The 16,729-nt window shown below is 34.0% G+C and overlaps 1 protein-coding gene across 1 annotated transcript; it reads left to right on the top strand.

Annotated features, from left to right (window-relative positions):
• The first annotated feature begins 3,336 nt into the window (after nucleotides 1–3,336).
• Nucleotides 3,337–5,941, top strand: LOC115999332. Its single transcript, XM_031239188.1, has 4 exons — nucleotides 3,337–3,598; nucleotides 3,725–4,884; nucleotides 4,927–5,471; nucleotides 5,923–5,941. The coding sequence occupies exons 1-4, from the start codon at nucleotides 3,337–3,339 to the stop codon at nucleotides 5,939–5,941; spliced, it is 1,986 nt and encodes a 661-aa protein (XP_031095048.1).
• Nucleotides 5,942–16,729: the final 10,788 nt, after the last annotated feature.

Raw genomic sequence — 16,729 nt, 5'->3', positions numbered from 1 at the left:
TTTTTTTTTTTTTTTTTTTTATATCTGGAAGGGGAGACCCAAAACAGTTCAATACAGTTCCTAGCTATTATAATGGACATATCGCCAACAAGGGAGACCAGCAGCCTCATCATCCAAAATCCCTCTAATCTCTTGGGGTGGATCCTTTAGAATGAGTATTCCTCTATTAATTCCATGAGCCATTGCATTGCAGCTAGCTTGTCAGCAATGCCATTTTGTTCGCGTGGAACCCATGCCACTTTCCATACTTCAATTCTGAACAATTCCTTCTTGCACGCAGTCAAGATGTTATGCGTAGCCGTACGTACTTGACCTGGTGTTCTTATTCATGAACTCCACTATATCCTTCGAATCACATTCGAAAATCACTTTCTTGCATCCCTGCTGTGCTGCAACTTGTATACCTCTTAGCATAGCCCATGCCTCGGCTTGAATGGGTGGGCAGGCCCCGATGTTATTCACAAATCCTCCTCTCCATTCTCCTTTGTTGTTCCTTAGGATCCCTCCACACCCAGCTTTGTTGGTCAGCAAGTCCACAGATCCGTCGACGTTCATCTTCATAAATTTTCCTTGCGGTTTTGCCCAGCACAGCTTCTTCCAACCTCCTGAGGTTTTGGCTCTCAATTGGTTTTTAGCCTTTTTAAAAGCATTATTAACTTCTACCCATTGTGCTGCGATCCAACTCACTCTAGCCCGGAGGGGTGTAACTTTGCAATTGAAGATGGCATCATTACGCCACTTCTAGATCCACCATATCGTAATGGCGAATAATACTTTATCATCACTAGGGGTATTTCCTGCATTCTTGAGTGCTAGGCCTTTGTCTAACCATACAATCAGAGGGCTATTTGAGTACCTCGTATGGTGGTTCGGCATTAGAGCCGACCAAGTTTCCGCTGCTATAGGGCACTTGCGTAGGACATGGTCCACGTCTTCGACTTCATTCTGGCAATACCAGCAGCTATCATCTTCCGTTAAACCTCGTTTTCTTCTATTTTGGTTGGTGAGTATCTTCCCATGCCTGACTAACCAGATGAAGGCCTTGATTCTATTCGGAATTTTAAGTTTCCATATGTTGTTCCACTTGGTTGCTTCAACGGGTGAACCCACATTTACCGCTAAGTTGTAGGCTGAACCCACCGAAAAATCTGAATTTAATTCTCCTCTCCACCCGACAGTATCTGTTTTGCCAACATCCTCAGTTATTATAGTCGATGCTAGCCTATTTGCATAAATCTCCGGTAGAAGGTTCGCTAACATATTCCACTTCCATCCCATGTCCCAGTAATCCGCAACTGATTTGTTTAAGTCTGCACGGGGAATCGAGGATGTAGCTATCTCTTTCAGTGGTAAATCACCTAACCATACATCTCCTCAAAACAAGGTGTTTCTTCCATTTCTTACCAATTTCCTACAGCCCTGTTGTATCGTGGGCACTGCTTTGAGAATGTCACGCCATGCATTTGACATGTTTGTTTTTGGACGCCAAAGAGAACAATCCGATGATTGAATTGCATACTTAGCTTTGAATACGCGTATCCACAGACTGTCGTCATTCATCAATATGCGCCATCCTAGCTTTGCAAGGAAAGCTATGTTCATTTCGGCTAGTCTCCGAATTCCCAAACCTCCATTTTCTTTGCTATTGGTAACAGTATCCCATCTGACTAAGTTGCACCCCTTTTCCCCTTCCAGATTACCCCATAAGAAGCTCCTGATTATCCTCTCCATGTTCGCGATGACACCGATGGGGATCAGGCCGGTTTGCATCGTGTAGAAGGGGATTGCTGTCAGAACAGATTGTGCCAATGTTTGTCTGCCAGCTAGTGATAGCGACTTTGCTTTCCACCCCGCTAGTTTACTTCTCATTCTTTCAATGATTCCTGCAAATGACTCATTCTTCAGCCTGCCATGAATCGAGAGGATTCCTAAATATTTACCTAGGTCTGAAACCTTTGGAATCCCTGTTAAGGCTTCTATCTCTTCTTGAACATCTGCTGGAGTGTTCTTGGAAAAGAAGATGCTTGAATTATTGAAATTAACCCTTTGTCCAGACATCGCGCAGAATTCGTCAAGACACTTCTTCGTTTCTAAGGCTTGCAATGGTGTAGCTTCCCCAAAGAGTACCATATCATCTGCAAAAAGTAAGTGTGTTAGGGTAGGGCCGTGTCTAGTAATCTTAATACCTTTCCAGCTACCCTTCAAACTAGCATCACAAATAATATGACTAAGCTTCTCAATGCATAGAACAAATAATAGGGGTGATATGAGGTCTCCCTGTCTGATTCCCCGATTCGGTTTAAACCATTCGGATTGTAGTCCATTCCAGGTTACTACTAGTCTTGAGGTAGTAATGCAGGCCATGATGTTCCTTTTCCACCTGTCACTGAAACCTGCATCAATAAGAGTGTCATTAATAAATTTTCAAGATAACCTGTCATATGCTTTTTCCAAGTCAATTTTCATCACCATCCAGCCCAATGCGCTTTGCTTGGTCCTCATTGAGTGCAAGACTTCCTGAAACACAAGAACAGGGCCGGCCCTGGGCAAGTCTGCCCAGGGCTGGCGCACAGGGCCCCCAAAAATTGGGGGCCCATATTAAAAAAAAAATTTAGTATATATATATATGATATTGTTGATCAGCGAATTCACCGCAAGCCTAAATTCAAAATTCTTTATTACCCTAACTGACGCAACCCTCCTCAACGCACTTACGTTGTTACGCACGGCAACTCCGTCGAAGTCGACAAGCCGCAATTATTCCATCAGGCAAATAAATCAAATTGGCGGCAAGCCTACAATTATTCCTACAGGCGAATAAGTAATCAAATTGGCGAATTTCACTGCTACATCTACTGATCTACACTACAGGTTCTAGTTAAACTTTCAATCTTTCATAATTATTTGTTTATCCTTATTAATTATCATGTGATTTATGTCATTCTGTGTTAGTGTGTTTGAAGTTTGATTAACATAAAAAATTGTACTTGATATCAATTTTTGGTTCATTATTTGATTTTAATCAAGAATTAAATTCTTGATTAATTATTTGTTAATAGAGTTTCTAAATAATTTTTTTTCTTTAGGGTTTTATAAATATGTCTTCTAGAAAATATTCATCTGGCTTTGAGAAGCGTAAAAAGAAAAGAAGAATTGAGCAACTAACTCAATCTCAAAAGGGAGCTCTTGAAAAATTTATTACAAAAAAAAAAAACTCAAATAGATGAGCAAAAAGATGATGCCAAGGAAAAATTGTTAGATGCTAATCTTCATATAGAAGATCAAGATGATTGTGAGATTGGAAAAACTTTAAATGATAGTGTGCACAACGATGATATGTATCATTGTGACAATGAAAATAATAAGAATGTTGATAGTTGTTTAGATGATGTTGGTCGCAGTGATAAACCAAATAATTCGCTTTTATTTGACATATATGATCCAAGAAATTGGGATGCCCTTGATTCTAAATTAATAGATATTCTTGTGAAAGATGGTCCTAAAAGAGATTTATCAATAAATAAAGGTCCCAAAGATAAATTCTCTAGAAGATTTTCATCAGCATTTTACACAAGATATTTGCCAAATGGAGAGAAATGCGATCGAGATTGGCTTGTATATTCAAAAGAACTTGACAAGGTGTTTTGTTTTTGTTGTAAGATTTTTAAAAAAAGTATAGGAAAAGGTGTTTTGGTCAATGAAGGTTTTAGGGACTGGACACATCTTGGTGTTAGACTTAAAGAGCATGAAACAAGTGTAGATCATATGACTAATATGACAACTTGGATAGAGTTGCGTCTTAGATTACAAAAAAATGAGACAATTGATAAAGTGGCTCAAGAACAACTTTTGAAAGAAAAAGAATATTGGAGGAAAGTACTTTTTAGGATTATTGCAGCTGTGAAGTATCTTTCTAAAAATAACTTGGCATTTCGTGGAACAAGTGAGAAGTTGTATCAGAATAACAATGGAAATTTTTTGGGTCTAATTGAAATGTTGGCTGAGTTTGATCCTATCATTCAAGAGCATGTTTTACGTGCTAGAAATCATGATATTCATCATCATTATCTTGGTCATAGGATTCAAAATGAATTGATACTTATGCTTGCTACTGCAGTTAAAACAAAGGTCATCAAAAAAATCAAAGAAGCAAAATATTTTTCAGTGATATTAGATTGTACTCCTGATGTCAGTCACCAAGAACAAATGTCTTTGATTTTAAGATGTGTGGATATATCAACATATCCAATTAAAATAGAAGAGTTCTTCTTGGAATTCTTGGTTGTGAATGACACTACTGGCCAAGGTCTTTTTGAAGTATTACAAAATGTGTTGACATCACTTGATCTTGATATAGATAATGTAAGGGGACAAGGTTATGACAATGGGTCAAATATGAGAGGGAGACATCAAGGTGTACAAAAAAGACTCTTGGATATAAATCGTAGAGCATTTTATACTCCTTGTGGTAGTCATAGTCTTAACTTGACTTTGTGTGATGTTGCAAATAGTTGTGGCAAAGCAAGGGATTTCTTTGGAGTAGTGCAACGTATTTACACAATATTTGCTAATTCCACAAAGAGGTGGCATATCTTGAAAAGTAATGTAACAAATCTAACTCTTAAGCCATTGTCATCTACTCGATGGGAAAGTCGTGTGGAAAGTGTTAAAGCAATTAGATATCAAGTCAGTGATATTCGAGAAGCCCTACTTCAAGTGGCAGATACAGACAGTGATTCTAAAATTCAAAGTGAAGCGAGATCTTTAGCTACAAATGAGCTTGGTAACTTTGAATTTTTGCTAGCCACAATCATTTGGTTTGAAATCTTATATGCAGTTAATTTAGTTAGCAAGCAATTACAAACAAAGGATATGCTTCTTGATGTTGCTATTAATCAAATTAAAGGGTTAGTTTCTTTCTTCAAGAATTATAGAGAAAATGGTTTTTCTAGTGCCATGGATATTGCAAAGGAAATTGCCACTGAATTAGAAATTGAGCCAGTGTTTCCTCAAAAGCGAAAAATTCGTAGAAAAAGACAATTTGATGAGAGTGCTGATGACACTTCATTATCACCAGAAGAATCTTTTAGGGTTCATTACTTTTTATACATTGTAGATCAAGCTATAATTTCATTGACCCAGAGGTTTGAGCAATATGAAGTATATGAAGGAACTTTTGGTTTTTTGTTTAGTTCTCACAAGTTACAAGCAATGACTGATATGGATTTGAAATCTTGTTGCATTTGTTTAGAAGCAGCTCTTAAGAGCGATGAACAAGGTGATATTGATGGAAATGAATTGTATATTGAGTTAAAATTGCTTAAAGGGATTTTATCGAAAGAAAATATAGGAGCAGTGAGTATATTGAATTCATTGAAACAGATGAGTTGTTTTCCAAATGCTACTATTGCATATCGAATATTATTGACAATCCCAATTACTGTTGCCTCTGCAGAAATGAGTTTTTCAAAGTTAAAATTGTTGAAATCTTACTTACGATCAACTATGTTGCAAGAGAGACTCAATGGATTAGCTTTAATATCTATTGAAAATGAGATTTTGGAAGAAGTTGATATCAAATGTTTGGTGGATGATTTTGCGTCTAAATGTGCACGTCGTATGTCACTTTTTAAATGAAATTTTAGATGTATTTTTTATATATAATATTTATATTTGAAATTTTTGACACAACTTTTTGAACAACTATTATTTATATATAGAAAATACTTGAAAAAAGGGGCCCAAATTAATATATTGCACAGGACCCCCATTTTTATTGGGACGGCCCTGCACAAGAATATTATATGATATTTGGCGTTCAGGGATGAAACTCGACTGATATGGGCCGATCAACTTTTTGAGTCCCTTTTGGATCCTTGATGTCATCACCTTAGTTAATAACTTGTATGATACATTGCATAGGCCTATAGGCCAGAGGTGATTTACTGTTTCTGGATGTTGCACCTTGGGAATTAAGCATATTAATGTGTCGTTGCAATCAGCTGGCAGCATCCCTTCATTAAAGAACTTCATTGCAAATTTTATAATCGATCCTCCCACTATACCCCAAGTTTTCTAATAAAAGATAGCGCTAAAGCCATCCAGGAACCAGCGTGTGTTTAAGTGCTTGTTTTTTTTTTTATGGCAAAATTCTTGTTAACGTAACGTTCGTTCACGTACATTCTTTAGTCACCGGTATACTCTTATTTGGGAAAAATGTGTTTTTGACCTCTTAATTATGTAATTATAGTTGTTCTAATATTTATCTTTTAGCCCTGCAAACTATATATGTCCTAACTTTCCTAACGTTTTTTAAAAACTATATATACCTTTGCATGTTTATTTTAAAAACATAACTTCAAATAGTGAGACATGGAATATGAGTCAAATCTTAAAAGAGGCTTACGATTTCGTTATTTGATGGGCGAAAACCAAAATAATTTTGCAATGTTAGGGGTGCATTTTTGCATTTTGCAACAGTTGAAAGATATATAGAAGTTAAAACTACTAGAGCCAAGTAATTGAGTGCTTAAAAATGCATTTATCATATGCTTTTGTGGCAACCAATATAAACAATGAAATTTTGTAATGGTGTATTTAATTTAGGGTTTTAATAATTTTGTAGCCTTTTAAAATAAAAATTTCTAAAAAGGTTTATAAATGTTTGTGATATATAATTTATATAGACTCATTCCAAGTTTACAAAAAATTAAAAGTAAGAAATTGTTATGTAAAAGTCATTTAATATCTATTTAAAAATCATCATTTTAAAAATTTTTAAATGTGCACAAAAGTCATGATCAAATACACCCCTAAAACTATTGATGTTGTGATGCTGGAGATTATTAAAATAAAATAAAATAAACAATGAGAAAGGGTAATGCACATTACAACATATATATATAAATAAATAAATAAATAAAAAATAAAAGAGGCTAAATTTAAAAAATAAAACCAACATCTATAACAAATCAAAGCAAACATATGTTACAAATCAATGCCATGATCCATTACTAAAATTCAAAATCTGACATCTAACTACAATTTAGGCACGCATGCATATGCCTAACAGAATTTAAGTTTGGTGTTGGTAACTTTTGTTGAAGACGAAGAAAGTAGAATTTGCTAGAACAAAAAAAAATTAGGGTAGAGGTACATAGAGTTAGGTAGAAAGAAATGTGTTTAGAATTTAAGAAGGTGTTTGATTGGATGGAAAACATTTTCTCAAGAATAAGGAAAATATTTTCCTTGGCCACTCTTTGGTATTTTGTTTTCCATGAAAAATGTTTTCCATGAAAAACAAGGAGGACAATTATGTCCTCACAAACTTTCTTTAATTACCATTATTATTATTATATTGTACGTTGTTATTATTGTGTAGGGGTATAATTGTCTTTATACTTATTATTCTTTACAATTCCAAATCCAACCAAACAATGAAATTTATATTTCTCAATAATTTATTTTCCATCAACCGAACAATGAAATATATTTTCCTGGTAATTTTTTTCCATTGAATTTCGTTTCCTTCAAATATTTTCTAGCGAACCAAACGGATTGTAAGTGTGTTCGGTGGTGGCTTGAAGAATCGAGTTCAACATTTTAACATTAAAACATGGCGTTGATTGCTATACAAATATAAAATAATAATAATAATAATAATAATAATAATAATAATAATAATAATAATAATAATTATAAAGCTACACATTTACTACTAGGAATACCTTTTGATGTAATTGCAAGAATTTGATTTTGACAATTGGTATTAAAGTATTTATGTCATAGCTAGGTCCTACTAGCTATAGCTTTTGCTTTATTGGGTTTAGGCATGGAGGAAAAAATTTGTAGAGTTGAGTTTAAGTATAAAGAAAAGGTCTAGAGTTAGGTAAGTTTACAGAAGTCCTAACATTAAAAAAGGTTTATAAAAGTTCATTAGTTTTTAATAACAATAAACTTTTAAATAATCTTTTCAAAAAAAAAAATAAACTTTTAAATAATCTTTAAAATTAGGGATGTCAATTGTGTCAAATCGTTCAATTTCAGACAAGTCCTATATCGTGGACCGCGCATCAAAACGACGTCGTTTTGATTAATGAAATAGACAGATGAAACCACGTACCTCCGTTCCGCGCCATTCACTTTCAGTTCATATACACTGCATTTACATTTCAACATAACTACAGTTACATTTCAACACAACTGCAGTTACATTTCAATACAACTGCAGTTACATTTCGATATAACTACAGTTTCATTCGATAATATAAAACACAAATGTGAAACTGTTATTCAGTATCAGTTCATATACACTGCAGTTACATTTCAACAAAACTACAGTTACATTTCGATATAACTACATTTTTATTCACAAATGTATGTGAAACTGTTATTCAGTATCAGTTCATATACACTGCAGTTACATTTCAATACAACTATAGTTACATTTCGATATAACTACAGTTTCATTCGATAATATAAAAACAAATGTAAGACGCTATCTTTTGAGATGATCTATAGTATCAGTGACCACGGTCCACAATGCATTGTGGACCGTGGTCCACGGTATAACTACTGATCCAACTGTTGGCCATATTAGTTCAAGCTAATCAACTTTTTTAATTGGTTTTAAAATTCTTGGCCTACCCTAAAACCAATTGGACTGTCGGGCTTATCGAACAAGGTCAGTTAAAACTTTTGACATTTTAAAATTAGCATTCCAAACTTTTAATTTTAATAAAGTAACACATTTACGCTAATAAATATAAACTTATATATCATTAAATCAATCTAAATTTTTTTATTTCCAAATTTCAACTAAAATTAATTAATATATTACACTATAATATAATAATAATTATAAATATTTTTTTTCATTATTTATTTTCATGAAAAGTATTTATTTTTGTAATACATTTATTAAAATTTTACTTACAAATTTAATGTTAAAAAAATACTATATCTGAGCTTGCATATAAATTAAAGTCATATGTATATTTTGTTCCACATCAATTGTGAAACAAATAATATCCTTAAGTGGCTTGGGCTATTGGGCTAACTCATTTGAGCCATCAAACTTATTGATTTCGGGCTTATTAGATCGATTTTTTATCGGGCTTAAATTTTTTGGCCTAACACTAATTTTTTTTATCTTATCAGTCAACCCATCGATTTCGGATTAAGATTGAGATCCATATTTAAAAGTATGAATGAGTACCACAGAACTATTGAGAATTCTTTAAATGTGGGAATCAAATATCATTAAAATTTTAAATACCGACAAAAACTTGTGTGAAACCGTCTCACAAATCATTGTCCGTCACACCGGTCGGGTCAAGATGAAAATGTAATCCTAATAAGGAATAAAGTGTTTGTTACTTACAAGGAAAAGTGTAATGCTTTTAAAAAAAATGCAATACTTTTACATTTTGATTTAAAAGTATTACATTTTCAGCTAGGGAACTAATAAATAAAATAGAACTAAATATATTATTCTAACAGGACTCGAACCCTAGTATGCCAGCAAAACTAAGAAGACTCAAACCAATGGACCATAATGCATTTAGTGAGCTAAAGGGTACCTTTTAAGTAGACCTGGTAATTATAGACACGACCCATTAACACGACACGAAACCGGACACGAAAATAATGGGTTAGTGTTTAGCCTTAACGTATCCCGGGTCTTTAACGGGTTGACCCGTTAAGGACCTGTTATATTCCATGTCTTAACGGGTCAACACGTTAAACCTATTAAGAATCCGTGTAACCCGTTAATATTATCGTGTTAACCCGTTTACACAAATCTGTTTACAACTCGCTAAGAACCATTGTCATGAATGAGATTACAAAAGAAATCATGAACATAACTGAGGATAAATTTATTACATTAGGCCAAGATCTTACACCAACTATTGATGATCAATTTTATTCTAAGAACTAGTATGGACTTCTTTAATTATGATTTTTGGATGTTATTTTATCATTTTATGAATGTTATAAATTGAATATTTTTTAGTTTGTTCGATGGATTGAATGATAGGTTTTATTTCTTTTTATATAATTTAATTTTAAATTTTAGTTTTTTAAATATATTAATATATAAGTTTAGCGAGTTTAAACGGGTTTCGTGTCATATCTTGTCGACACGATCCGAAACCTGTTAACAAAACGTGTCTATCGTGTCAACCCGCTTAACCCGTTAACAAATCGTGTTCGTGTTAAAATTTTGAACCCGTTAACCTTAACGTGTCGTGTCCGTGTTTAGCCTTATCATGTTTGTGTCGTAATCGTGTTGACCCGTTAACGAACCCGTATAGACGAATTGCCAGGTCTACTTTTAAGTGGGGGAAGGGTGCTTATTTATATTGTTGGAGGACTCACGGATGGTTGGCAAATGGACGACATCGGGCAACCTTCATTCTTGGCCACATATGTGTCTCCCCACTACTTTGTTTCCAGTGCACTCCCATGCATAAGTCGAGCTTTATGCCCTTTACTCCCATGTCCCCATCAGTAATAAACACTTTATTCTTGATTAATTATTATCATATTTTTCAGTATAATTATTACATTTCCATTTTAGCTCGACTTGTCTCACAGAAGAGTCACTCTTGAATACCGCACCTCTTAAAAATTAGGCTCCATTACCTTTCAATTTTTAAAATTTATAAAAGTAGAGTCTAAAATTTTGGATCAATACACCCTAAATTGTTACAATACGTAAATGTAGGAAGGTGGGTTAGGCGATAATAATGTTCTTTATCGTGATGGAAAACTATTGCTGTTTGAGGGGGGAGTCATTCTACATTATATATTATGGTAATATTTTATTGACTTAATTATATGTAGAATTTAAGAGACTTTGGTTGGAAAGCTTACGAGGCAGACAAGAATTGAGAAGCCTGTCTTTATCATCTCATTAGCTAAATTGAATGTCAGTTTATCCTATGATTAAAGTGCTATCCTACATCTGGTCTTATAGTTAACTAGTTATCATATTATCCGATGGTATATATTGTTGGAAACAGTTCTCGAAATACCCAAGAAAATGGACGAAAATAGAAAATCCACTAAAACGAATATTACAAGAAATATTACAAAATTCCAGGAATTTAAACCTACAACAAAGGTTCAATAAACCTGGAATACAAGAGACGAGGAGAACGGACTTTTGGGGTAGTTGTAAGTACGAGTCGAGTTGCCTCTGTCCTTAAAACCTTATTTACCGCCTCCCGGGGTGCTGGAGCGTTGCGGTCTAGGTTTTCCAGGATAAAACGTACTACGATCCGCCGTTTGAGCACACAAACTTGGATCCGGCGAACGAGAACGTGGGATGAACACAGGTTGCTAGAACGAAGGAGGAGCAGAGTTTTCGAGGTTCAAAACAGATTTCTTTCGTAGTTAAACCTCCTGCTCAACCTGGAAATATATAGTAGAGGATGTGATAAAACAGCATTGATAATGGCATTCATTCCTCACATGTAACCTCCTTCCACTAAGCACGAATTTACTTCCCACTAACAGTCCATTAATAAGAAATAATGGCAGGATTAATCACATTAATTCCTTAATGCCAAAGGTCATTCTTATCAACGGTCACAGTGGAAGTGGTACGTCGCTACTGGAGATCACTACGAGTTACCCTGGAAGCCACGAGACATCGCTCGTGAGAAAGGTTCGAGGCATCAGCCTTCGAGAGGTCCGCAAGACACCATACCGCGTGACCGGCTTCCTTCGAGAGATCGCGTCTCTCGGGCGTAACTCGCCCGCTTCGAGACATTCGCTTGATGTCTCGAACGCTACCGCGGCGTGCCGCGAGACATCGCTGATGTCTCGTGCGCTGCCGAGGTACGAGACATCGCTGATGTCTCGCACGACCAAGGCATGCAACGAGACCTCTCGCGATGTCTCGAACTCATCCTTGCCGCGGCGCTGCTTCGAGAGGTCGGACCTCTCGAAGGTTTGCGTGGTACTTGAGATGGAAAAATGTTCAGAAATTCGGCATAACTTAGCCTAGAAGGCCAGCCAATTTTCCGGACGACATTCGTGCCCGCAAGTGTCGACGCACACAAGTTCAAGCCTTTCGAACTCATTTTTGGGATTTGATTTGCACCCCCCCTGCGCGCGAGAGAGAGCCTCTATGCCATACAAGTCAATTAGCTTAAAAAAGCCTCTTGTATATATAGTGGGTGAAATCCCCTTCCCAAACCAATGTGGGACAAATGCTTTTCCTTAAAGCATTTCCCACAAATTTTCCATCTCAATGGGTCTACTTTGAGAACCAATTTCTCATTCACCCATTATCCATTTTGAGCGTATAATATATCGATCTCTTCGTCTCACTATGAAGAATCCGAATCCACTTTGACCCGACCCAAATCGGATGTGGACCCTACATATATTTATACCACAAAATGGCCACTTAAAATGCCATTTATTGCCATTTTTTCCAACATATATGGTAGTTATCATTTAATATAAGCTACAATAATAAATTAATATTATATCGTTTTCAAGCATTAACAATGCTACGGATTGTCGCTACGTCTTTTATTTTACTATTTTATTTTTCTTGACGAATACATAACCACAAATTAATATTCCTTTCTTCTGAGATGGATGATCAGAATCGTGTGATGAAATTTAAAATTTAAATATATTATGCAAAGAAGCTTTTACTAACACGGAATAATCCATAAGAATTTAAAGATTGATAGTAATATTGAGTGTTTTTTAAAACTTATTTTGATTGGTTGATAGTAATATTTAGGCATTAATTTCTTGTTGGATAGAGCTTCAAAACTCCTTCTTGATTGATTGTTAGTAAAACTTATGTATCACTTTCTTATTGGATATTCAAAATTGATATTAATATTAATTTTAAAATTTTAAAATAGTTAATAATTATTTTATTAAATAGTAGTAAAGATAATATTTGGCCCTATCACATTATGATTTAATGGCCATTCTCTATTTTTTGCTTACTCTAGAACCACTATCAGCTATACTTTAGTATGCGTGTGTGTGAGATCACAGATTTAAAATTTGACATTAAATTTAAAACTAAGTTGAATGTTCTATTTCATATTAAAAAAAAAAAAAAGTAATACATGTTAATATGTATGTATAGTATAATTTTAAGTTTTGTACTTGCCGTCAATAATAATTTATTAAAATGTAATTTTTTAAAATTTGAACAAAATCTAAACTAATTAAAATATAATTGGAGATATATTTTAATTAATTTGATGATAAAAAAAATAATTAAGAAATTAAATATATTTTAAAAGATCAAAGTATTAATTATTTATAATATATTATTAATAATAAATTAATTATAATAACGTATCATTTGAAAATTACACAAAGTTTATATATTTGTGAATATCACTCTATCTTTCTCTGCCTTGACATGTCAGGTGATGCTCCCCAAATAAAAATAAAATAAAAACACATATTTTTATACAATTAATCATCATCATAACATAAACTAAACAAATTGTCAAGTTCATCTAATTTTTATTTCTTTTAAATAGATGATTTGTCAGCTTCAATTATTATATTTAATTTGAACGTGGTTCTTTTATTGGAAGTTGGTGCATACTTTGAACGTGGTTCTGAAAGCAGGTCGAATTCATTCTTTAAGGTGACAACCAATCTTATTGCTCTTCCAAATAAATAAATCTAATAATTATGTGGAGTGATGAGATCAATCTTTATTGGCATATTGCCGCAGTCATATACAAGGAATATATCGTAAATATAAGCTTATAAATAGGGATGAAAATAGGTTAGATCGGGACGAACTTTGAAAAATTAGACCTAAATCTGCTACGAGGACTTAGGTTTGATCCTGTAGGCTTTTTTTTTAAGGTTCAAAGCTTGAGATTAGGCTTGGCCTGACTTGAAACATTTTTAAAGTCCTATTTACTATGTCGGTCATTAAAAATACACTGTTGTAGAGTTTAAATAGGTTTGGAGTCTATTTAAGATCTACACGCTACACACTTTATAACGCTTATATATTTATAAACAAAAAGTTAAACTTAATATGACAATAATAGACGAACAGTTACAATCTTAAGACACATCTATGTGTAAAGGTAGTGACAACAACAAGCAACCTTATCCTCAATCGAATTTTTAAAAATATCAAAAACTAAAATAAAAACTTAAGATTAACTTTTGATCAATCAAATATGTCACTCCATCGCTTCAATTACTACTATGCAGTACTCAAGGATGGGCCTACAACTCAGCTAGGAGGGAAACATAGAGAGACGAAAAATTATGAAAAATAAAAATTGGGGAATTAAGTTTTAGTGTTTAATATATAAAATTGGTTTCATTTTGTAAATATAAACACATATTAAGTAAATGTGAAATATATAATTATCTTTCATATTATATATGATGTTTAATTCAAACTCCTTAAGAAGTTGAATTGTATATACTAGTGCAAATTCACATCATTTTTCTAATGTGTGACAAAGACTACTTAAAAGATTTTCTAACTCTATTTTTTAAAAAACTCAAATAGTTGGGTACACTTTTATAATCAAATTTTCAATCACACATTATCCATTTTAAGCGTATAATATAACAAATTAAATTTCTCATTTAGTTTAACTCAAATCAATTTTTACTCGACCAAATCTGAAAGTTAACCTAACTGAAAATTATATAAAAAATGGTCAATCTAAATGTCAATTTAGCTAAAAAGACTATTAAAATAATTTGATATTCGTACGTCAAAATCTTTCCCAAATCCCAATCGCATCTTAAGATAAAACCGAAGCAGGTCGAGATGGTTTATGCTTCCTCGTAGTGATGTGTACTTCGTGTTTGTGAAGTGCCTAACATTAGCAAATTATTAATTTCTTTGGAAAAATCGTATAAGATAAACAGTATGTTTAGAAATTTAAAAACATTATTTGTTCATTGAATGAGTGGACAATCGTTATACCCTGCACCACGGTGCACATAGCAATGTGCATCACGTACGTAAACGACGTCGTTTCGATGTTAGTGGACGCGCACGCGAATGACTACAAAGAATTCATTATCTATAATACACATAATCATTATTTAGAATACAGAGAACGTTTGCCTAGAATACACAGAATGTTTGCCCAGAATATACAAAATATTGACACAAAATACACAGATGTTAGTGGACGCGGACGCGAATGACTCCAGTGAATTCATTATATATAATACACATAATCATTATCTAGAATATACATAACGTTTGCCTAGAATACACAAAATGTTTGTCCAGAATACACAGAATATTGACACAAAATACACAGAACTCATCCTCCTAACATTCGAATGCACAAACACATCACAACCTATGTTAATAGCATGAATACACAGAATATTGACACAAAATACACAGAACTCATCCTCCTAAACATTCGAATGCACAAACACATCACAACATGTGTTACTAACATGAATACACAGAACGGTCGCCTCGAATACACAGAATGGTTGCCTAGAATACACAGAATAATTGTCTGGAATACACAGAATATTAACACAAAATACACAGAACTCATCCTCCTAAACATTCGAATGCACAAACACATCACAACATGTGTTACTAACATGAATACACAGAACGGTTGCCTCGAATACACAGAATGGTTGCCTAGAATACACAGAATAATTGTCTGGAATACACAGAATATTAACATAAATACAGAGATCGGCCGAAACGGGAAACGTGATTTCCAAAAAAATGGACGGTTAGTTTACAATGCTCAAAACGACGTCGTTTACGTATGTGGCGCACATTGCTATGTGCACCGTGGTGCACGGTATAATTTGCCATGAGTGGACTAATTTAGTATTTACGTTAGAATGTGGATGGATACATTAGAATTTTGAAACCTAGACGGCAAAAGCAACTTGTATATATATAGGGATGGGTTCAGGCGCGGAAGATGTCCTAGGTGCGGTTATGCGGCGAGATCTGAGCCGTTGATCAAATCCTGACCAACGGCTCAAATCAATGAAAATTAAAAAAAAAACGTCTTTGAAAGGAAGAAGCATAAGCTAAAAATGGCGCACCTTAAGTGTTACAACAACGCACTTAATTAAGTGTTAAAATGGCGCGCCTTATGTATTAACATCGCACACCTTCAGTTTATAACAATGACGCACCTTAAGTGATACAAAGGCGCACATTAAAAAGGAAAACCGCGCAACTTAAGAAGAAAAACCACGCACCTAAAGATTTAGACTGACGTACATTAAGTTTCAACAAAAAACACACCTTAAGTTATTACTAAAGAACTAACGCACCTTAAACACAGAAATCACATACCTAAAGAAGGAAAACCACACACCTTAAGCACAAAACATACGCACCTTAAGCACAGAACTTAAGTACTTTAATTTCTCAACTGCACGCATCTTAACCACATATCCACGCACCTAAAGAAGGAACACGATACACCTTAAGCACAAGACCTACACACTTTAAGTACAAAACTTACGCACTTTATGTTTGATCCATATGGAAAATGACAAAATCGCCACCGCGTATTTTTTTTAAATGTTGTTAATCCTGGACGTTGATTTTGGCTAGATCAATCACTCTCATCTCACTGCACAATCGCACCTGAACATCCCAACTGCACGAGAACCGATATATATATATATATATATATATATATATATATATATATATATATATATATATATATATATATATATATAT

Source organism: Ipomoea triloba, chromosome 12 (assembly GCF_003576645.1).
Source record: "Ipomoea triloba cultivar NCNSP0323 chromosome 12, ASM357664v1".
In the NCBI taxonomy this organism is placed as follows: domain Eukaryota; kingdom Viridiplantae; phylum Streptophyta; class Magnoliopsida; order Solanales; family Convolvulaceae; genus Ipomoea; species Ipomoea triloba.
The sequence above is the reverse complement of the archived record's forward strand: the minus strand, read 5'-3'. Positions and strand labels throughout refer to the sequence as shown.

Excerpts from the sequence above, each read along its gene's own strand:
- LOC115999332 (XM_031239188.1), top strand. The coding sequence starts at position 3,337 with ATGTATCATTGTGACAATGAAAATAATAAGAATGTTGATAGTTGTTTA. Across the intron at positions 3,599-3,724 it reads TTTGCCAAATGGAGAGAAAT|TTGGTGTTAGACTTAAAGAG; the intron begins GCGATCGAGATT and ends ACTGGACACATC. Across the intron at positions 4,885-4,926 it reads CAAAGGATATGCTTCTTGAT|AATTATAGAGAAAATGGTTT; the intron begins GTTGCTATTAAT and ends TCTTTCTTCAAG.